This window comes from Anopheles ziemanni, chromosome 2 (genome assembly GCF_943734765.1).
Source record: "Anopheles ziemanni chromosome 2, idAnoZiCoDA_A2_x.2, whole genome shotgun sequence".
NCBI lineage: Eukaryota > Metazoa > Arthropoda > Insecta > Diptera > Culicidae > Anopheles > Anopheles ziemanni.
The window spans coordinates 17,575,024-17,599,446 of NC_080705.1; the positions used below are offsets into that span (position 1 = coordinate 17,575,024).

Here is a 24,423-nt window from a genome sequence, read left to right on the forward strand (position 1 = left end):
TCTTCCCCGGCACAAATTACAGTTTTCCTTTGCCATCCGAGCCGAGCTGGAAGTATTCATTTCCGTGCCGCTTCTTCTGGTGAATGGAGTGGTGCCCATTTGCAAATTAAAAGACAGTCCGGATAAAACCGTCCATTCAATTATGCCAATTTTCCACCTTTGCTTTTTTGAACTTGCTTTTCAATCGCCCCTAAACCGCCCCCTCCTTCCACTCCATCGCCCCCTTCCACGGTTTTTGGTATAGGTTTGGTTGAGTGGTATAAAAAGCTACCGTTTCTCGCAAACCAAGTTCCTTTCCTAACTTTCCTTTCCTTCTCCTGTGGAGGTATGAATTTCACCTGCCCTCGGCATCGGAAAATGCGTTCTGAAAAGGTTCCAACATCGAACAAACCGCCGACACCGCTTGTTGCTGTTGCTACACTTTTTAATTAACGTTTGCTACAAACTTTGCTTGCTTTCTTTTTGGAATGGCGATATTCCCGTCCCGTTTGGAACTGGTCGGCTAGCGTAGAAAGATTTAGAGACAGATTTTAGTCCGTTTTTTTTTTTTTGTTTTTTGTTGCGTTAGTTTAATTTTTTTCTATTCCCTTCACTTGGCTTTTGCACTAGATTCGAACGCAACTTGCTCGTGTTTTATTCCTTTTCTTGCAATTAAAGCAGACCAAAGAACTTGAAGCGTAGAAGAGCTTGTCGATGGAAGAAAAAAAAAATGTTGCCACTTTGATGTAGCTTTCATTTGAACAGTTTCGAGATCTTCTTGTAGCCTTGCCGCCGTGCTTGTTCCGTATGTGTGTGTGTGTGTGTGTTTCGGTTTTATTTTATATAGTGACCGGAAAAGTATAGTTTTTAAATTTCCCCTCCAAGTTATTCGCTTGTACCTTTTTCAGGCTTTCGATTGATGAAATAAATAAAAGCGTTACACTAGTTTCTTCCCACACACACACGCACCTAAACACCCAAAAAATCTCGGTTGTTTTAATTTGCTTGAGAACTATTAGTTTACACGATCGATGATTCGATTTCGTTAATGTTTATATAAGTTTGTCGATTAAAGTTTCCCATTATTCTCTCCTATTTGTTTTTGCTGTTTTCTTTTTTCGCCAGAAGCTATGAAAAACTTGGTTATGGTTTTTTTTTTCTATTACGGAATTCAATTTTTCTCTCCAACTGTATGCTATTTGTTTAACTTTCGTTTGCTCTCAACCCAACCGGTTGAATGACCAATGATAACATACTAGGAGGGGTACAAAAAACAAGAAATACATACACACACACATACGCACAATCCTCCTTCCCTGCGTGCGGAACGTGCCCATACATGCATGCAACACGGGAGCCCGGAAAATGACAATTTTCCGGCCCGTGAATCAATTTGTATGTTCATTAGCATAGGCACCCGGTATATGGGTGTGTGTGTGTCTGTGTGTCGTCACTGTCTGATTGCGATTCGTGTCGTTCACGTCACGTGTTGCTGGCTTTGGAGGGTAGCTTGACGTATTCCCCGCGAAAACCCAGGATGGTTCGCGTCGGAAAAACGCACGCACCGTCCGGATTCACTTCATCCATTTGGGGGACTCTATTTACCCTCCCCTTCCACACAACACACCTGGGACGACAGGTGGACCCGAACCTGTTGAGTTGAGTGAATCGACTCCCCGCAGGTGTTTTCCACCCGGTAGAGAATAGTGTACAAAGGGGGTTTGAGAACCCCATTCGAGCGCGCGCGTTCGTTCCGTTGTTTCCGTTGGAAACATTAGCATAATTAGGTCAACACACGGCCACACATCAGCACGCCTTGAACGGCGTGCAAAACCGACACGGCACGACTTGGAGCAAAGTTTTGCAACAACACACACCCACACACACACACAGCCTGATAAGGCTCCTCCTAAGAGGGAGTGAAGGTGGTTCATAATTATCGAAGGGTTGTGCATAACTCTTATTATACGAGGCGTGCGCGCGGGCTCGATTCTCGCCCGTCGCAGCAAACACAAAATGTTGTGTGTTCGCCAAAGCCCAGCCCGCGGGTACCGTGACACACTTTTGCCGTCGTCGGCTCGAGCACGCACCTTCCCGCCGCGCTGGTGTGCGGATTTTCATTATCATAAATGTTTTAAAGAGGTTCGCGTGTGAAGTGGCCCGCCGTGGTCCTGCGCGCGCGTGTGTGCGCATTATTTCCTGTCGTTTTTAATTGCGTCCCAACTGTGACGAGCTGTTGCTTTACTTCTTCTCCCCCGAGTTGTGATGGATGTGTTAGAAATGTGCTGGACTTTGACAACCGGCACCTTTCCTTTATTGCAACCAGAAGTGAAGATGTTTAACTGCTTCATTACTGTTTACAGTATTGCGCAACGTTAACGCAAATGAGATGCCATAAAAAGATGATACCTTTATAAGAGAGAAAAAAGGCATGATCCGATCCTCAAGCTTATGATCTTCATTTCGTCACTAAAGACAATCGTAAACGTAATCCTCATTGGTAACGACGAGTTTCGACTTCCTTCGCATTAGATTTCAATGGCGGGTTGAGAAAAAGAAACCTCTAAAAGACCAATGACGTAACACATTCCAAAGAACAAAGCATTTTTGTGCCGCTTTTTTGCTGGGGGTGGGGGAAAAGGAAAAGGAAAAGGAAAATTCCTTCGGTCGCGAAGATCGCGCAATGAGAGTTTACATGTGCCAACGTTCCATCGCCGCAGACGTGCGTCGTCCCCCGCGTCGATAAATAGATCTGAGACGACCATTTTTCACCGCCACAGCCGGACATATGGACACGGAGCAACAGTACACACACACACACACGCCTGAGACGGGCGGCTTTTTTCAACCATTTGAAACCCCCACGGCGAAACACAAGGAGACTTTCCCTTTGATGTGCGCGGACTAAAGGAAAAACTAAAAGTAAAACCGGTACATAAAGGCGGCAAGAAAAAAACACATCTCGCCACTAGAAAACCATCAACCACGGTTTGGATTTTTCCTCCTTCAGACACCTCTCCCTCCTTCGCAGATGATCTTTTCTTGACGATTTCGGTGCCTTGGCCTTGGCCAAACCCCGTTCTGCCCGTGGTGTGTTCCACCTTCCTGATTCGGAGTAATGAAAGGGACGGTGGGGAAAAAGGAGCGGGAAAGAACTTTACTACCCAAAGGTGCACTTGGGCGAAATGGAACATTCGTGCCAGTATTTATTACAAAACTCGTTTTCGCGCACCATCCATAAACGAACTGTTATGCTTGTGCTCCGTGTGCATTTATCCTCTTCATGGTTTGCGTTTTACGAAGAAGCAAATGCATTGGAAGCGAAAAAGAACAAGCACACTTAACATGGTAACACTCCGATACGGGAGCCGGAGTATGGAAAATCATTGCTTTAAGCACTCCACAAACCAGACTCGAGTGATAAAACTCGCAGCAAGGAAAATAAAGCCTCCAACGGAATAAAGTTGGCGCGGAAGTACGGATTTAAGTCACGTCTCGTGCATTTGAGTGCATTAGATGAGGTGAGTGTTTTCCCGTTGGCTTCTTTCGTCCATTAAAATTGTCTAAAGTCAACCGAGACCACGTTGCTTTAACCCGCTTTAATGTGGAATATTTTCAAACCCACATTTCCACGGTGGAAACGGAAGCGATTTTTGACTTCCAACAGTCGCGCCTTTACAACAATAATCAATAACCTCCCCTACTTGTTTGATTAGTAAACCAATACTCTGACCGGAACAGGAAAGGGGTGGCCTAACCCATCGCAATGTCTATTGATTTCGCTTTCAAAACGGCAATGGCAAAACGATTTCCCACCCCCCGCGTATCGGAAAAGCCCCCCCCAACGGAAAAGGTGTGCTGGCATGTCCGGTGTGTTTCGTAGGCAAATATTTACAGTACGTACCCGATGTTTCGTGACCGATATGACGGTATAACCATTTCCATTCCACGCTTCCATGGTGAGCATTCCAAGGGAAGGTTTTTGTTCTAAAGAGTTCCACAAAGGAGGTTGTCCATCAAATGCACACATACACACTGATGGCCCTTTGTCAGAATTGGCTCAAACTGCATCCTTGTTACCGGTGTGATCACTCACTCCCACCCCCCAACCCTGTTCCATGCGGGGTAAGTTCATCAAATGGGGAAAGATTTTCATTAGATTATAAAAGTTGATCCTCTACGATGTTCCTCTTACCTTCCTTCCCCGGCGCTGGCCCCATAAAACCTTCACCTTTCGCTTGCCTTATCTCCTCCGGCGTCTTATACTGCCGATGGGTGGATGGTTTCTCCACCCCCACCAGCACCCTCCCCAACACCACATCGTCCCAAATTGAGCCCTCTCGTGGTTCACTCCTCCTAAAACCTCTAAACTACTCCACTGTCAGTTTTGGTTTGGGGATGGCGTGTTTCCCTCTGCTTTTGCAACCGGTGGCCTTCTTTTTATTGCCGATGAAAATCAGCCCCTCCCTTCCCACCGTGCTCCGGATGTCTTCGTTGGCCGCTGCTCCTCCGCGCGAAGGGAACGAGGGAATGTAAACAACGGCAAATTAAATATTTATTAAATTTATAAATATCAGACGGGCACACGCTGTCCCGCTCGCTCTCTCGCCCGCTCTCCCTCGGGGAACGAGGTGATAGAACGAGGGAAAAGTTGGACGTGTACGGGTGTGTGTGTTTGTGCTGCGAACCATGGAATCTCTCTATCGGATCGGATCACCCGAATCACGGCACGAACTCATCCCTTCGCTCTCGCCGTGGCGCATGAAATTAAAAGCCAGATGACTGCGGTTTTCATTAAATAATCATGCCAGCACCGGTTGCGAACATCATCCCCCCTTCCGTCCCCTCTTTCGTCCAGCCCATTTTACCCCGAACGGGGCCGTAAACGAGGAAATGCCTACACAAACGCACATCCTTAGCGCTAAACTAACCCGCTCCCTTCATTCTCACTCCTCACTGTTTTCAACTTGGCTCAACCCGGGTCTCATCTCGGTCAGCTTCTCGGGAACTGGACGGAACATATGTTGGCATCGGGTGAAGACAGAAGACGCTTGTTCTCAGCGCGTCTCGGTGTGAAGAAACTGTGGCGAGAGTGCGCTAAGAAAATGTCTGCCTGGGTTTTCCCATCTCTCCCTCATTCTGCCTCTGTGTTCAAGAAGACCTCACAATGCGGGGCGGTACGCTGGGGGGGGGGGGGGGGGAGGGGGGGGGGGGGAGGCGAAGGAGAGCATCAGTCAAATTACGAAGATAGAATGGAACAGGTGCGCGAGATTCCGGGTCTGCCCCGCATAAGCCTGTCGTCTATCACGCTGAGCACGGCATGATGGCCTGCTTGTTTCGTTCGACCTACTGCCCAACGGGAAAACCACCACCACCACCAGCAGCATCCCCTTCTTACGTAGGGAGGGACAGGACGGGTCCATCGACACCCCATTTCCATCCTCCGAGGGATGGGGAGGAAGGGAAGGAGGCAGAGAGGGTTGGTTTGGAGCATCCATTTACACTTACTTCGACGGAATGATGGGGGTTTTTCTTTCGCTGTCCCTCAATCCCCCCCCCTTCCCGTGTCGGAGTGCCAGTTTTCCGACAGCGTGGAAAACTCACCGGCTGATGGCTCAATTTGGCCCGACAGAATCACCACGCGGGTTCGCTGGAGCAAGTGGTGGAAGGTGGAAGTGAGCTGGCGGACCGAAGGGATTTTATTTCGAACACAGATATTATTATCTTTCCCAACGATCCTACAATCCCGCATTGGCTGCCGAAAGGAAGGGAAAAGTCTAGTTTTCCTGGGTTTTTTTCCAAATAGTTGGTTCAAATCGAAGGGAAATTAGAATGTTAAGAAAATGTTAAATATGTATCCTTTTGTTGTCTTAAAAAACTAGTACTGAATGTGAGTTGGTAAAACGTTGTTAGACCAAAAAGATTGTTAAATAAACATACAAACGTATTGCTTTTAACAATATCTTAGCTGGTGAAATAGAAAAGAATTGCTACCCAATTTGCTCAATATGCAGTTTAGCTGCCTTCTACTTTTCTCTTGTTCGAATTTAAACTTTCCCGAAGGCTACCTATATCGTTACGCTGTCTGGTTCTGTTTTCAATCTCTTTTCTTTAATTTCTATTTCCCGACAGCTTGACTAACATCAACTTTTAACTAATCTTATCTTATTTCCGCTATCTATATATATGTATCTCTTGTTTTATACTCTTCCTGCCGTATGCTTTTTTTATTCCTCTTGTAATTCCGCTACCGTTTTCTAACTATCCTTACTTCCTCCGCTACTACTTGAAAACCATAACCGTCCAGCCAACCACTGCCCGGTAGTGCCTGTACATGTAATTTCTTTTTTCCTGTGTTTTTTACTTCTTCTATTAACTCCTTCTCTCGCTTTCTTTCCTGTTCTCTTGTTCGCCGGTTTTCAACGCAACCGGAAACGAATTTAGCTCTCTCTCTCTAGTGACCGGCCGCCGTTCCGCATTCGATAATCGCACTCGCTAATAACTTTCTTTTTCTTCTCTCTCCCCCGCCCGTTTTTTCCCCTCTGTATCGTCGCCACAGATGTTCTGCAGCCTAACTACGACATACCCGCCACTCGTCTAAAAGTATTCGATTTAGGAAAACCGTTGACGCTCGGCTGCAATGTAACAAAGGAGGGAACGCACGAGTTAAGTTGGTAAGTAACGTTATTTTTTTCGATCTTTTTATCTTTTACTTAAAGCGCATTGTTAGGGCTTGCTTATAGTTTTTTTTACATCGTTTGAATCTTTAATTTGATGGTCTTCGAGTAACTATATTAAAGACTTCATAATATCCTCATGTTCATAAATTTATATCGCGATGAAAACTTTTTTCGTCCTTGGGAAAGTTTCTCACCGATTATCTGAAACTATGCACATTGGTTTTTATTTAAAAAAAAAATCGTTTAGATTATCAACAGACCATCCTTTTTCAATCCAAACCGGACAAACGGATCCTATTATATCGAATCGCTTGCCAATGGAGCGCACGTTTAAAATCCTTTTTCTCCCCCAAACAATTATCCTTTGTGGCAGCGTTTTCGAGCGTTCGTTCTTTACCACCATTTCTTTCATCCGAACCAAGAAAGAACGGCTGGGCTGGAATAAAACTTTCCTCGACGTGTTACGGGTGGGCATCATCATCTCCTCCCTGTTGTCATTAATATTTATCAATCCACAAAACCCCTTTCTTTTTATCGGGCGAGATAAGTTTGCGAGGGCAGCGTCGAGGGTTTTTCCTTTTTTTATTTTTCCATCGTTTCACACGATGGCTCTCCGGTCGGGATTCTATTCTTTTGTCTTGTTTGTGGGCGTGTGTTGGGACGTTTTCTTTTCTACTTTATCTTTCACAACACTCTCTGGGTTCCGTTTGTTCCGGCTGGTGTGTTGCTGTGCTCGAACTTTATCGATTTTTCATTCGAAACCGGATTTTCTTACCCGCATGCTAATATTATCCAGGGTAAGGATGAATCTTTCACCAAATCTCCACCGAAAGCAGCGGCGAGAGCAGCAGGGGGCGTGCTGTAGTCAGCGTTTGCGTAGTGTAGTCTCGTATCGCACGGAAGGATGTGGGCCGTTCCTCCGTCGGTGGAATGCCTTTGGGCTGCTTGTTTCTTACGATATGAACTTCGAGAGCATAACACCAGCGAGTATCCTCCGGGTTTAAAACAGGGTTTAGATTTTAAGAGGGCTCGAATAATTTAACGTCCTAAAGTTAACCGATCCCCGGATCAAACGAGAATCGAGCGTGAGGTGGGAAACGTTCCGGTTCCACCAACTACCGGGCGCCTCCATTCGGATTTAACCATTTAATGTTACCCATTTTTCAAACAAATGTGTCGTCACCGTGCGATCCAGTATTGATCCAACCGTAAGCTCCGGTGTGTGGCTACCCTTGAGATTCAACCAAACTAAAGGCAAGAAACCATAAACAAACGTAAAACAAAGAAACAAAAGCCACACTACAAGACCAGTGCAAATAAACATCTCATTAACACCCTGCGTAGAAAAACGCTGACGTCAGAGCGACGAGAAGCACGTAAACGGTTGAACGATTTTTCCCGCATACCAACCCCGGGTTTGAGGTTTTTTTCCTCTCCTATTTAAAAAAAAAAAACAAACCACCACCCCCGACAACGAATACTTTGATAAGAAAATCGTCCCACGTAGGGCGCGCGACGTAAGAACAACTTTTGACCTAAATAATAATGTTTCCCCCGGAAAGCCCGGAACTCGGACGAGCGTCATACGGCAAAAAGGGAGGGAGAGAGGGAATAAAGGGCGCTGCAGCGTTCCGATGACGCATATCTTCCGATCCGGTGATGTGTTTGATGTTTCTTCCCGCAACGCAAAATACAGATAGCATGTAGCTTTTTGGCCGGAAAGCAAGCGGTTCGGGTACAGTAGGATTTTCCTGTTTCTTTTTGTCCGGTTTTTACATCTTTCCCATCCGCCCATTGATTGATCCGATCGTTGCGCGTCAGCAAGCCATTCGCCGGGGGTTTTAGTGCCCCCCCCCCCCCCCCCCCCCCCCCAACGGTTCGGTTCGGGAGGTTCGCCCATTAATAACAGCTTCCTGTTAATTGATGCTCAAACTACTTAACATCCGACGACGGGCGAATGAAATTTGAGCGTAAATGAAAGTTTGGAACGAGTCTCCCGTGTTGGGTGGTTTTGACGTAAACGACCCCATTTCCTGCCCAAAACAAAAAAAAGGAGATCGCTAGTATCTCCATATCGTATTCCCTCCCCCCGTTCGGGGCATTCGCGTCGTTTCGCGTCATTCCTTTTATCGAAGATCAATTTCAGTACCATAACACGATGCACGAGAAAACCACATTACGATATAACTCATTCCTTTTGTCTTCTCTTTCTCTCTCCCTACCACTGTTTCTTTAGGCTTAAAAACGGTACAAATGTAAACGAAATCGGCGAGCTGAAAGGTCGCTTCAAGCTCTTGGAGGCCGAGCGAAAGTTCATCATCACCCGGACGCTGGAATCCGACGTCGGCCAGTACACGTGTAGCGTAGCTGCCTTGAAGCAATCGAAAACTTTTAACGTAATTGGTAAGCAGATCGACGGGCTCGACATCGAGTGTCGACGATCGCAATAACCCTTATAATAATAATACCCTTTCTCCTATACTTTTAGCTAATGTTTTCGTTAAATTTGAAAGCTCAGAAGTAAGCAAAACTAACATCGTGGAAGGCGAGAAGCTGTCGCTCCACTGTATAGCTCTCGGAACGGAGCCCACGATTCATTGGATAATTGGTAAGTATCGGGAGGAGGTGGAGAAGTAGGTGGAGAGCTAGTTATCTATTTATAACAATTCTCAGTCGGTTTCAGCGACAAAAATCGCCTCTACCGACCGTATCTCTTTCGTAAAACGGCCAACAAACATGTCAATCCGACGGCATCGTTTGTTGATCACGGAATGAAACCAATCTACTCTTCGCCCGAATCTTTTCCCTCGGTCACTCATGACATACGAGATCAGTTTGCGCATCATCAAAGCGCGTTTGCTTGGTTTTTCTTTTCACTTTTGTCCCCTCCCCCCTGTTCCTCCCTGTTTGTGCCTGCCAAAGATGACGGACGGGTGCGATTTCGTTCTCTTCTTGCCTTGTTCCGGGCTGTGGGTGCTGCGAACGAAAGTGTAGCACGCACCATTTGTTGGTTTGTTAAAAATAATTGCTAAGCAAAAGTATTTATTTGCATTAGTGTTTGTACAAATAAAGAAACCGACAGTGCTACAAGTGGTTGTGCTGGTTTTTTAAAGTGCTAATTAACACAAGCATTGTGTTGTGTGTCGCGGTTTGCGTCTCCGTTGGAAGATTTATTTCCACTCTCGATGCCCGAGGGTGTGATGTTTGTGAATTATGGAATGTGTTTTGTTTTTCCGTCTTTTTTTTTGCGTCAAGAATAAAAAGATTTATCACAATGTATAGAAAATACTTTTGGCACTGGGGTTTTTGCTCTATCGGAGTTAGTTAATTTTTTCATCGATACAAACTCGTGAGAGTTAAGTTATGGCCTGTTCTACCCGGACGGTTATCGAACATATCCCACCCCATTTCCACAGTTTTCCACCGGTTCTGCCACCAAAAGTCAAGGCGGAAAATGGCAATAAGGCCATAAACATCGGAATGGAAGGCTAGACCATAAACTAGCAGGCCAAGAAAAGGAAACCGAAGGTGCGGTGAATGGAAAACTGTCTCCGCCGTTTAAAAACCCGTTCCATTCTATTGCTCTTTGCCGTTTTATCTCTCTTTCTGGCCGCGGAAATGTAACTCCTTTGGCATTCCTCGTCCTCGACCAGCTCGTCGTCTCCCTTTGCTGGAGGAACCACCGTCCCAAATTGCCAATCGCCGTCGGTCGTGACACATTGGCCATGAGGTCGGTTCTGTAACTCCTCCTAACCCCCTCCGCCTGCTGGGGCCACGTGAGGAACGAACCCCGGGCAGCCTCTGGTGTGCTGGATGTTGCTAGAAAATATGTGCCGTGGTGTCTTTTCAGTTTCACCTTAAAAGCATTATATTGTCGCTCTATTTTTATGCTGGAACGCAGAAAACGAACGGAGGCGCTGCGGGGTTGAAGAAAGGAAATGATTTAATTTTTTTTTTGTGTGTTGCTTTTCAACCCCATCGAAGGGAAAAGCGGCTTTGCACGGCGGAACACAAAGCGCACCCACACAACCGGCACACAACCGCTTCTTCGAGCAAAAGACACTCTCGCGTTCGCTTGCCAACAAATAATGTCGCATGGCCGACGATTGGAAGGGAAGCCGCAGGAAGGGAAATCGGCCGTCGAGACCAAGGAGGAGGAAAAGGACGCCGGTGGACGAAAATATTCTACCGTGTCTATTAATAGTCCCCAACGGTATCTACTCGCTCTCATAAGCATTATCAGCTTAATTTAAAATTTATTTTTAATACCCACCTTATGTGTGTGTGTGTATGGTTTGTTAGTGTCCCATACGGGACAGGTTTGCTTCAGCTGCGACGGTTGCCACGTTGTGTTGTTGGAAATTTTGTTCCGTTTTTTTCCCTCGCTCAGCCCTCGTATGCTTGTGGATTTTTATTATTTCATACCATTTTTCTTCTTCGCCCTTCCATCGTGCTCCACATTTGCATACCACGACCACGACACCAGCCGGGGCTTGGGCTAGGGCTTAGGGCCACTCGCTCAGGTGTCGTCCTATGTCCTTGATTTGCCGTCGATCGAGCGTTTCCTTCGCCGCCTTCAAACGCGCTGGCACAGAAAAATCGCACTCACTTATTCGACAACGATGGCGGGGATGGGTGGCGCGGAGGGGAGGGTGGTCTGTGTGTGTCGGTCGTTTTTGGCATATTTTATCGACCACCCACGAAACCCTCCTCCGTTCAATATGATTATCCTATGAGGAGACTGGTTTTGTTGTTGTTCTTCCCTTTCCCCTCGTTTAATCATGGAATCAAATTACATCACATCGGGGACATCGATCCGAGGCCGAGGAAGGTGACTCAACGGTGCTAGAAAATGGTTGAGAAAAAAACAACATCATTGGCTTGGGGGTGTATAGATGAACTGTACCCGGGGCGAGTCTTTAAACGAATATTTTTCTAAACATTCCGATGTGAATCGATGTTCGACAGAAACACACAAAAAAAAAATGAAGCGAAACAAGAACATTAAAGTTAATGTGCAAATGCGTGTTCCGAAACGCCGGACGTTTTTATGCATTGATTTGTTTTGGTGGAAAATAATTACCCACCAGTCCATTACACCCCGGGTGAAGGGAGGGGGTCGGCGTGGAGGGAGAATCGCTTCAAAAGCCATCAATTGGACAGATTCGATTAACATTAATCAAACCAACAATAAACAAACTGTTACGATCTTCTCCGGCTCCCCATCGCAAGGATCCGCGCGGGGATGAACCTATGGACCTATGCTTAAGATGATTGACAGCTAAAGCAGTTGAGATCTATGCAGATTCAAATACCTAGTGGTTCAAACCGAAACTTCACCGAACCGGGAGGCTGATCATAAAAACTGATCGAATTTATGTTTCATCAACTTACACCGGGTGTGTCTGCCGAGCAAAAGAGGTGCAACGAGAACAAACATTACAAATCCATCCACATCTCACGCCCATGGTCAACTAAGAAGAAGGAAAACACTAACCACAAAAGTCGATTTGTTTATGGAGAAACGTAAATTTTAAATACCGGAAAAAACACTGTTGTCCGACGGTAACGCATAAACAACTGCAGCATACACGCTCCGAGCGGCGTGGAGATAAATATTTACTGACCCCCTGTCGTCGGCCGGTCGGTTGCGGAGTATGACATTTCGGTCAGTTTCGGCAAGCTAACGGAAGAATCTGTAAACCCCGTAGACCCCGAGGACGTTGGTTAGCAGTGAAGCAACGGATTGGAAAACCTCCTGTGCAGCGTCGTCAGACTGTGTTGTTTTTGGCAGAGACCGTTTTTAAACCGTTTACATCTTGAGTCACCGTTTGCGCTGCCAGGTGCGCTGAAAATGTGAAGGAATGGAGGGGGAGAAAGACCCCGGCTATTAATCTCATTCCGCCGGCTGGAAAAGGAAACAAATTACTCGCCCTCGGACACAGTGCAAGAAGCAAGTTCGTTGGACAACTTCCTGCATAAAGCAGCAAGCCATGTATTCCGATGCCACAGCAACCACCGTGATAATTTGCGACGAAAATAAATCACCGAACACAAAGCAACCATTGCCTCGTGGAAAGCATCTGCAAGTTCAAACAGAGCCATTTTTAATACCGATGGGAAAAGTTAGTAAAAAGTAGTGGGAATCAAGAAAATGGTTTAGTAAATGGTAGGAAATCGAGATTGGGCTCCTCGAGACTTCAGAAAAGCCCGACTTGGTCTCATGGATGTCTGGTTTTTATCGCCCTCGTTCGTTGTCCTTTGAAAGCACGGTAGGAACCATTATTTTTGTATGATTTAGAACGACCTGAGGTAGAAATATGAACGCCCTCTGCCGCACGGTCACGCAATCTTTGCAGCATAAATTAAATTGCTCAACTCGACCGCGGGCTTCCACCGAAGATGGCGCGTTGTGATAGCGATGGTTCAGGTGTCTGCTGTCGCCTGCCTTCGTCTCGTACCCCCGGCGTACCGTCGTTTGGCAATGTCACGGTTGGCTGTTGTTGGTGTAAGGAGAAGTAAACTTCCCCCCGGAGTCCACTCGCTGATCGACGAACAACAACAATAACAACAGCGGTACAAATGGACAAATCGATCGAACTCCTCATCCTGCTCTTGTAAAGCGCACAAACCACCACTACAACTAACCATTCGCACGACGGCACACGGGCATAGCATATTCCTGCCCTTCGGTCAACACTTCAACAGCACGCCTTTTTCCGGACACACACTCCGGCCGATGGGTTTTCCTTTTAGTGTCTTGTAGCGGGTTCGTGAAAGCAAGGAATAAAGCTCATCGTTGCCTTTCCCTCCCTCCCGCCAACTCCACGAGGACGTTGCTGCTCTAATGGACTTTTGTTTCTCTTTCCGGGTGCTTTGCGCTGGGTGGCACGGTCGGCATCTTCAACCACCCACCCGCCAAAGTGGGTATACTCGAGTAAATCGAGCAAATCGACTCGGCTCTTGGACGAGGGCGCGCGCGCGCGCTGCCCGTGTCACAATCGTCCGGCGTGTGATTCCAGAGGAATTACGTGACTGGTCAACACTCCCTGGACCAAACAATATTTCGTTTCTCCGTCTGTGCTGTCCAGGAAACCCAACGTGGTTGGGGATAAAACAGAAAACGACACACAAGTGGAATCTCGATTCTTATGGAGGTTTCCTTTTTTTCTACTCTTGTATCGACTCTTTCCCACCTGTCTTTGTCCCTAGCCCACCCGTGATTGAAATTGTGCATCAACTTTTGTCTTGTAAGCTTTTTTTTAAAAAATAAACCATACTCGTAAGTCTCTACCGCATCAGGATTTGTCGTGTGTTTATTTTGTTTTGTCGCCTAATTTAAATTTTGACCCTATGTTCAATTTTTTTTTCAAATCAATGTAAAGATCAAGATTATTATTAGTGCTGAGAATGCTATAATAAAAAGGTGTAAAAAATGCTAATTATGCACCATTAGTAAAAAATTAAAAGTTTGGTCGTGGTTTTGGTTGTTTACAAACGTTCATATTTTTGGTTATTTAAAAAAATTGAATGCGCAAATAAAAATGTACTCGGAAATCGGTAAAAAGTAATTGGCACAAGTGAGTTTTAAATCATTACTTTATCGATGATTGTTTTTGTGAGAGTGTAATTATCTAGGAAAACCACAACAATCTGATTTATTTTCTTGTTTTCGACAAGATACAAAAGTAAATGACTATGAGCCAAAATCTGATGCGATTGGGACAAAAGTTGAAGATCTATTTCAAATCTTGTTGCCGTAGAGACAACATCTCGCCTGCTTTTGCGATAAAGTTTGGTGACAACGAAACTATTTTATCTCGAGAAAACAACCTTATTGATTTTTCTTACATTTAAAATGACTAGTATTGCTTGCATATAATAGTTTTCAATTTTTTTTCTTTTCTAGGCAACACTACTTATAACGAGTCGAAAAATAACGTCGTACTGGGGCCGGACGAGACGGGCATGCAAAACGCGATGCTTACCATCGAAAGCATAACGCTGGACGACTACGTCGACTTCACCTGTGAGGCTCGAAATAATGCCACCGACTACACGAACAAGCCGGCACAGGTCACGATGACCGTTAGAGTTAGAGGTACACCTCCGGGGGACTGTTCGACGTTCTATCTTCTTATCTTAATTTCAGTTACCGATACTAACAGCAGTTCCAATTTCTTTTGTTTTAGGAAAATACGCCGCACTTTACGTTTTCGTGGGTATTATTGCGGAAGTTGTTGTATTATGTGCGATTATTTTAATATGCGAAAAAAGACGTAACAAGACAGAGATTGAGGAGAGTGATACCGACCAGAGTCCCGACCAGTAAGTAACCAGTTTGCTTTTCCTTTTTCGTTTTTCCTTTTCTTTCTTTTGTCTCCACCATCTTCCGTTCACCATTTCCTTCCGGCCCCCTCGTCTCAAGCCCATCCGGGTTCGCGAGGTACAAACGGTGTCACAACGCGTGTCACGAATTTTCGAGCATTTGTTGAACGTGATTATGGCACCGTAGTTCCCGCGACCGCATTGACGCTTTGTTTACCGCCTGTTCTCTTGTAAGCTTTGATCCGGAAATGTCCCGGCCCCCCTTAGTTGTCCCCTTGTAGTGTTGTCTTTGATTTCTGTAGCGCTTCCGTGATAATGATCACTACTCGTGTCGTCGTGCTTGAAACCATTATGTTGTACCGTTTGGAGGGTAGCTCCATTAGTTCCATTTTTAATTTCATGTTACATTGTTTACCGTCACAACAGAAGCGCCAACATCACCACCCCACACCTTACACACCACACACACACACACGTCCGCAGTTTATTCGTTGTGCGGTTCATTCGTCGCTTTCTTACTGTGGGTTTAATTGATATTAGAAGCAGTACATAGAGTTGGAAGTGAAGGAAAATGTGTTTATAACCACAGGACGTCAAATAATTCCCCATAACCCGTGTACTAACGACAAACATCGTGCATCCGTTGGGAGCCTCCTTTAACATCTCGTTGACCCTCTAACCTCTAGTGCTAAGTCACAACGAATTCCGATGTTTAGACTAACAAATCGGTGTCGTTCTTTTCCTCCTGCGTGGTAATGAATGCAAAGCATAAGTTGCTTCTTGTTACTAACCGACTTGCTCTGCTACAAGTTTCGTGGCAATATGTTGTTAATTGTTGTTGTTTTAGAAAACTGCACACAATTCGTTCCAAAACCGTGCGCAACTAACCAATTCACTTTCGCTGAGCTAAAACCGACCTTCGAGACCGTTTTGTTGTTGCCTCTCGCCCGCGCTTAACCTCCTGTTAGGCGACCCTTCTTAGTTGCCGTCGTAATCTTAGTGTGTGTGTTTTTGTTTTTCTTCCCCTCCTCCTTCTTCTTCTTCTTCTGTCCCTTAAAGTACCGATTTTCCCTAACCGATGCTACCCTTTTTTTTCTTCTTCTATTTCTTCTCTCCCGCTTCGCAGAAACAAGAACGGCTACCACGGTAATGATTCCGAACTACGCCAAAGAAAGTAGAGACACAGAGCCTCCCGTTCCCCTTCACAAAAGTAAACTAAAAAAAAAGAAACCTCCCCGGCGCCCAAAAATCGCGTTCGTTGTGCTCACGAATCGCGTGCGAGATGTCGTGCTTTTTCAGTGCTGCGTGTTGCTCTCGTCTGCACATGCACCTTTTTGACGAGTGCCGGGACGAACGACTGCGCCTACAGCTTCTCGCATGTTCTCTTGCAGTCGTTTGTTGAGCATTGTTACGTTTCGGTCGAATGAAAGAATGAAACCCCTCATTTTGTTTTCTTTTTGGAGGAGCCGGACGCGCGCGGCGACTTGCGGCAATCGCCTCCTGATTTTTCATTGCCATTTTGTTCCGTTAAGCCTTTTTAATTCTTTGTGTCTCTCCTCCGGGGGGTTATCAAATGCAGTAACAACCACTTACAACCGCAGCTGCCCAGCAAGAAATAGATAGAGAGAGAGAGTGACAGAATATAGCAGCCACATATAGTAGCAGCAGCACAACCACCACCACCCGCCAACACCCCAGCCCCCGTGTCTGGCGTTGTTGTTAACCATAGGCTTCGGATTCTAATTCTTATCCTCAAACTTACGTTAATCGCTCCCCTTCCAGCATGCACGAGTTTCTTGTTTCCATCACCCCCATCGTACTTTGAAGTATGCGAATTAAAATGAATACCTTTTTCCAAATCTTATATGATTTTTGAGGTTTGTTAAGCCTCGAACTCAATCCACCTGACGCACGTTGGCGTTAGCTTTAACGGATTCCCTTTTTTCCCCCCAAACTTGTTACCATATTTTCATAACCACCGTTGGAGGTGTGATCCATGCGAGGGGGAGATACTATTATTATTCTATCAGATACAAGCAAAAAGATAATATTTTAGTTTAGTTTGATTTTGTTTTTCCACTATCTTTTATCGTACCACATATATATATATATATTTTTTTTCCTTCCAAAAATTCACTGCAACCCCACGGACTTGCGTGGGGCGGCCTTCTTTACCTAGAGTAGTTAGCCTTACCGAACCCGTGCAACCCGTGCGAAAAGTGTTGCACAAACACTGTTGTTGAAATTTGTTAGAATTGTCAGTATTTAAAGAAGAGAGCGAGAGAGAGAGAAAGAGGGAGACACGCGTGTGAAAATCAAAACCCAGCCGAGCGAGCAGTAGCAAGGAGGTACAGAGGTTCGCCAGTAGGTACAACTGGCTGGCTGTTTGCAGGGTAAAATACCAAACAACCGCGCACGAAACGGTGTATTCAGTATCGATTAGAATCTCAATAAAAACAAATTCTTTCCTCTAACAACACCATTACGAATATGAGTGTGTGTATGTGCATTTTTTTTCTTCTCGTTTCTTACCTTTCCACCATTCAGGAATTCGATAGGAGTTGGTTGTTAGATTCGCAAGGATAATTATTGATGCCGTTTAATTTGGGAAAGAAATCGTCCTCCATCAATCCTCCTCGACGATATGATACTAAACCTCCCTGCGTCGATTGCAAACCAACCTACACACTCACACAGCCATAATCAAATCAATGCGCCCGCACCCCCCTTCATGCATGATCGCGAATGCAGCTGCATGATCGTTTATTAGTTTCGCCACAACATAACACTACTCGATGCAGTTTTGGCTACAGTTTGGCGCGTATTCGTTCTATCCTCACTTGGCAAGCCGAATTTACTTTCCTTTTTTTTTGTCTTCCAACTCTAATAGAACCAAAACCCGCTGTTTTGCCAGTAGCGCATGCATGCTTGTTGATTTTTAACCATTTCAAACACCTAAATAAAACCACTACTAAACCCGAAAGAAATCTGACACATTTTCTCTCTTCTCTCTTCCTTCCGTGTTCCGTTGGGGAATCCGCCGACTGTACTGTGACTTTTTGGCCCGCCCGTGGTTCGATCGGTCACGCGCGGTTCGATTAATTTTAATCTTCCCATCCAATTAATCTTCCTCCGCTCTGCTGCAACGTGCTGCAACAATTCACACTCGCCACAACGAAAATCAAATCCAACCAACCAACCAAAAAAAAAAACAACTGCACAAAAATCAAACAACAACCACAACCTCCGGGGGGGGGGCTTGTGTGTGTCCTCTTCCGGCGAACACACGACTTCCGGGGGAATGCCGCGGGACCGCGCATCTTTCTGCTCTTCATTTCTTCAAACTTTCTTGCCTTCGATGTGTATGTGTCTGCGTGTGTGGGTGTGTGTGTGTCTGTGTGTATATGTATATTTGTACGGGGTTTTTATTTACAGGAGAAGGCGAAAAAGCTCTCGAAATTACAATTAATGATAAGTCTAGTCCTGTAAGTCGATATCTGATCGAACACATTAAAATAATATTAAACAATTGTTGACGCGTCGGTCCCGAGAGTGTGTGTCGCAGTTGATGGCACGTGCGGCGACCACCACCACTACCACCAACAAATAGGTCGCGTGCGAGTCACGTGCGGCTGCGTTGTAGGAGGTCGCATTAAACAAATCGAGTGGATAGCAAGTGTCGCTAATGGAGTGTCGGAGTCGGTTCTAGGCATACACGCCGGAAAGAGCTGTAAGATCACACCACCGCGTGCGGAAAATGGGGTGTGCATCCACGCAAAAGTAACATCATTCAAAACACATTGACAAAACTTACCGCTCACCAGCAGAATAACAAAGAAAAATCGAAAATCATAAAAAAGACACATCTACGGATAGATACCGGTAATTTTGAGAGTAGAGTAAATCAAACAGGAGCCGATATTGATGCTACCGAAAGTAGTTACGAACTAACTGGAAAACTAAAAATGCAATAAATGAAATCTTGATAAAACAAACACACGCTCGACAGTTGGACGCTGGTAGAGAGCAAGGATGTGTGTGAAACCAGCTGCTGCAAACGGCCTTGTTGAGAGAGTTTGTGGCACTAAAGGAGGAAACAAAATGGAGCATAAACCGGTTCACACATCGGAAGGAAATCCCCAAAACCACGAAATCTGGAAACACTCAACACAGACACACTGATCAAATAGACGTTGTTCAGCTGCCCGTAGTCGAATTTTCCCCCCTCGAAATGAGTATAAACGATCGTCGTCCTCTTCTTAGGAGCGAGGATCTATCCCGAGGTCCCCGGCATAATGACCATGCTGCCAAGCTGAAGCATTATAAGATTTCGATAAATAGTGAAATATGAACAATTGATGAAAATTTATATTAAATCCCACCAGAGAGAACACATGACATGTAGTTACTTACCTTACATACAAACAAAACATATTGGGACGAAGAAGCAGGGGGTGAATATCATCCCCCCCCCCCCATTGTGACCGGAAATACAGAGAACCATAAGGCTTATTGTAACATATAATGACAGGTGAACGTTTAAAGATATGAAAACAAAACCCTAAATACACACAAACGCAAACTCAAAGCTAAAAAAGATTAATCCCGCTAGCGATCTACGAAGATACGAGGAGGGGGCGCGCAAGCAAAATCGTTTGTATGATTTCACATGCAATATAACAGTGGGGGAAAAAGGAAGCTGGATAAGATGTGTCATCGTAATAGGACTTCTTACAAGCTGATTCGACCGAGTTTAGGCATAGTTGTGCTAACCACAATGGAACGAATGTCACGTGTTGATCGCCGAAATCCGTTTTTACAGCACCATTAGAAGAGTATACGTTGCAAGCAACCACGATCACATACCAGCAGTTCAAATCACTTGCTCACCGGCATGTTCATGCTCGTTCGCTGGCTGATCGCATGTCAGGCGGGCGTTTAATCTGCAACGGAACCAGAATGAACCGGTGTGAATGAACCCTAGAATTGGAATTTCGGACGGCGAACCGGCTTAAGTCACTCCTTGCCACTGCATACGTCTCAATGCCATCCCAATCCATTCATCTCCCGGCACCTTTTTATTTCTTCTGCAACCCATCCACATTTTTCACTCGTTCATATGATGATGAAATCGATAGCTTTACATCCGTTGTCCTTCATAGCGGTAATAGCTAAACTATAACTACTACCGATACAACTACGACTACTACTACTACTACTACTATTACTACTACTACTACTACTAAATACTACTTCAGATACATTTAGATAATCGAGAAGAAATGAAGAAAGCGAGAAGGAAAACACGAGTCATGCTTTAAAAAACTTCTAAACCTTAAAAGACTATTTTTCATCCATCCGTTCGTGGGGGGAGGGGAGGAAAACAACCGGTGGATTTTTGTACACGGAGCAATCAATTCCAATTGTAACGAACGCGTGCGGACGATTCCGTGGCGATTACTTCAACTCTTCCATAAAAGTGCTAGGGGTACGACCGGACGTGCGCGTTTTCCTACCCAAGTAGCGAGTAGCATTGCCACAAGCGTTTGTACGTTATCCGTGGTAGAATGGAAAACAAACGAAAAAAAAAAATTGAAAAGAAAATACCAAGCTTTTATAACTGCATTACCTTACCCGGCCCACCATTTGTTAACAGTTCTGTCTCGCAGGTGGTTTTGTTGCTAGAGCTGCGCAGGTGGTTTTGTTGTAGCGACGATTTCATGGTTCAAATTATGTTAACTATACCCATTCGAGATCCTTTCCCCGCTCGTTCTCGTTGCGTGTTGTTGCGTTTACTTCTGACGCAGCAAAGGAAGCGTTCTAAGGGATTCCTTTCGCAGAGTTACCGATCACTTGTTGTTCCCATATTTCATCATCCCTTTGCCGGGTGGAAGAGTCGAAGAGGCGCCGGACATAATTCACGTAGCAGCATTAACGTAGAAAGCATTTTAAAAAGTGAAATACACCGGTATCGCGGTGCGCAATCGAGCGATTCGAATTTCGTGTGGAATGCCGTGTGTGTAGAGCTAAGCTAAACATATATATAAAAAAAAGCAAACAAATTGAGCGCGTCGCGTCGTGTTCTGTTTCGTAGATCGTAGAAATATCCAACATGCAGATGAAGAAAAGTGGAAAAAATACGATAAGTAAAAGATTTTTTGTTGACCTGATAGTAAAACAGAAAATCAAGCGAAACGGAATATAAACAAGGGTAATAAATTGAGCATTTTGTACCTATTGTTTCGTAGCGAAATATGACAGCAGGCTGATGCGGTCCTTTTGCTAATAGGATGCGAACGAGCGAGCTAAAATAATAGAACAGGACTCTGCTACGAATCGTCGCATACACAAAAAGGAAAATCAAGAACGGAAAGCGTGGAATAAAGTAAACCACAACAACAACAACCAAACATAACAATTAGCGTATAGTATAAGTAGTTGATCGGAATTAGTAAACGTCAGCAGCGTACGTCTATATGCTTTTGCACTCCTGTACATATTGTAAAATAAACTAAAAAGGCAGAAACAGATAAATGATAGGAATACGATGAGAAAAGAGGAAAGCATGGTGGAAGGCAAATAAATTAATATCAATGATCTATATAGAAACTACTCGAAAACAAAAGTACCACGGGACTTAAGCAATCTCACAAGGGAATAGATAAATTGCGAAAGATCGCACGCGAGAAACAGATGGGAGAACAAACAAGGGTATAAGTGAGGGTGATGTGAGTCTTATCTGAGAAGCAAATGCAAATACCGAACAAATTATTAGTGGAAAAAGCACGCAGTAATATGGAGTCACCGTAGGAAACACAGCAAACACACAGAAATGGAAAGATCTGCTATCGTAGATATTGTTTCTTACCTTCGATTGTTTTCCTCTCAATGTTACTCTATTGTTTTCCGTCGTCGGATTTTGGATCTTTCTGCGTCGTAGTTGGGCTGGAAGCGGGCATGCACACGGCATAGGCTATAGTTTAGTGCAAAATTGGTAGGAAATAGATAAAGAAAAATGAGATCTTTGAAAATTCAGATTTAAAACACCATCTACGACCACTTTCGCTTGCCTGCGTAAAAGCTCCAACCCCCAGTGCCGGGTTTGTGTATGGGAATTTGATTCGGATGGTTACTCCTGTAACGAGATAACAAATTGAAACATACCGGGGTGGATTTATTTTTCTAGCCAATCGATCGAAATAAGTTATGTAGAAAGAGATAACAAAAAAGCGAACTCAACCACTGTACTTACTATACCTAGTGTAATGCTAAGCAAGCAGGTAGGCAACTGGTTTGGCAAACTCGTGGTTTCTTGAGGGCTATCTGCGCCTACTTTTCCTAAAAATCTTAAAAACATCAACCGGTGACCAGTGCATGCAAAAAAAAGAGATTATTCTGTTTATCAGCGTTGCTTCAGTATTTGAAACGGAATCGGAAGAACGTTAAGAACGTTGATGTATACAATTTTGAACTTTGTTCCTTCCGGTGCCGGTTTTAGATTACATTTTTCTCTTTTCAACTTTAACCTACGGAAGAAGATCAGCAACTTGATGATGAATTGCCAGCAAACCAAAACTCCAACTCCCGACACTCACCCCTCACCCTCCGCCACTGTCCTCCGGCCTGCAAGCGGATGGAAGTAAATAAGCAAGAATTTGTTTACTAGTCGCCTTATCAGTGAATGAAATGAGGGATAGAGAGAAAATAAACAAAAAAAAAATCCGAGAGTAAAGATGTATGTAAACATTTAATGGTAAGCAGAGCAGAAAACTATAGATTAAAATTACATTTCGATAATGCAACACAGATTCATACACTGTAAGTAGACAGAAATATAAAGCATAAAAAAAAGGATGATAAAAAATATGCAAAAACGCAAAAACAAAACTTCCTTCACTTGAGAAAAGATAATAAAGAGGGAAGGAAAATAAAGCTAAAGATTAATAGAAACTAAACAACCGGTCAGAGTAAGTGGCGAACGAGTAAATGAAAACAGTGGTACGGAAGAGCAGCTATACCGGGTAAATGCAACTTAAGTGTGAGTAAAGAGACAAGCAAAAAGCCATGGATAAAAACGCTCAGTGAACAACGGTGAAACCTCCAGTAAGAGGTGCACGGTTATCATCTAAGAAATGAAGAAAAAAAACGGAGCGAATGAAGACATCGTGTTCATAGCCTTTCGTATTGCAATAATAGTAGTTGAAGGATAAAGTAATAGCTAAAAGTTTTACTCGTTATTTCTTTCGCCTTTTCGGATCTGTTCGTGCGTTAACGTATTATATAGTTATCACAGGCTCACAGGCGTTCCGTTCTCTCGTTGGCTCTCGGGACTTAAGGAAAAGCGCCGGTGAAACTGCTATCTAAACTACTGTTGCTTTTGCGCTCGAGGGAAAACAAAAATCGGAAAACTTCTAAAGTTTAGACAACCAATTGAAACACACTTCGTTATGCGTAGAGTTGCGAGATTATTTATTGTTTTTTTAAATTTAATGTTATTTCACCACACACACCAAAGGGATCAAACGTGATTCAGAATTGAGTTACCTTTAAGTTCTCGTCCCGAGCTACGAGCGATTGTTAACGTTGATGCCAACACCCTCCTGCTTTCAGTGCGTTTGATTGTTTCTTCACACTAACAATATCATGAATTAAAAGAAAAACCGACAAGTGAGTAAGGCAAAAAGTACGATCACCAAACTGTAGATATCTTGAATAAAATATTTGCAAATTACGCATTATTATGCATTAACGTGCGACGGTGGTAGAATAATACGTTTATTAAATTAAATAACAGATGATGGAAGATGAAAATGGAGCATAAAACCACACTTTCTGATTATGAAATACGAAAATAACACATAAACGTTTTAAGAGAAAAAAAAAACAACCCAATGCAAACCAACTCAACAGAAGCAATTACATTGAGGAGCGCCATCACGCCACGTGGGAGTTATTTTTGTCATTATGCAAACATATACATATATTCTATCTCGTAAGTGGTGTACTAAATATGTGTTCAATGTTCATTTACTTTAACGTCAGTCCGATGCGAAACGCGTTAGGATGTTGAATTAGACCTATATATTTGCAGGTAAAGATCGTTCGTGCATTTAGTGCACAACGCATCACTTCTTCGCGTTCCGTTACCGTTTAGCAAACCGTGTTGCGTTTCGTTAGAAAGTTGTTGGCATCGTGTGTGACGGATAGATGGAGATGCTGCCGGGAAACAGCCAGTTGCAGTTGAAAGTTTTGCACTCTACCAAACTTCTCGTTGTCTTTTGGTCGCGATCCTCGAAAATGAAAAGAAAAGAAAAAACAATTCACCCACCCTTCTCGCATATAGCATTCACTATTTGTGTCACCGTTCAAAGTTTCACGTACGTTACGCACTCTCACTCGAATTCGCAGGATACATTTGCACAATCGTCAAATCGAC

At 44.3% G+C, this 24,423-nt stretch overlaps 1 protein-coding gene across 1 annotated transcript in view; it reads left to right on the forward strand.

Annotated features, from left to right (window-relative positions):
* The window catches only part of LOC131293078 (uncharacterized), a 57,006-nt gene extending 40,782 nt beyond the window's left edge, over positions 1 to 16,224 (forward strand). Inside the window, exons 4-9 of the mRNA XM_058321158.1 lie at positions 6,539 to 6,653; positions 8,896 to 9,062; positions 9,148 to 9,267; positions 14,569 to 14,760; positions 14,852 to 14,987; positions 16,114 to 16,224. Of these exons, the coding sequence (XP_058177141.1) occupies positions 6,539 to 6,653; positions 8,896 to 9,062; positions 9,148 to 9,267; positions 14,569 to 14,760; positions 14,852 to 14,987; positions 16,114 to 16,165 (782 nt within the window). The 3' untranslated portion in view covers positions 16,166 to 16,224. The remainder of the gene's footprint in view (positions 1 to 6,538; positions 6,654 to 8,895; positions 9,063 to 9,147; positions 9,268 to 14,568; positions 14,761 to 14,851; positions 14,988 to 16,113) is intronic.
* The last annotated feature ends 8,199 nt before the right edge of the window (positions 16,225 to 24,423 follow it).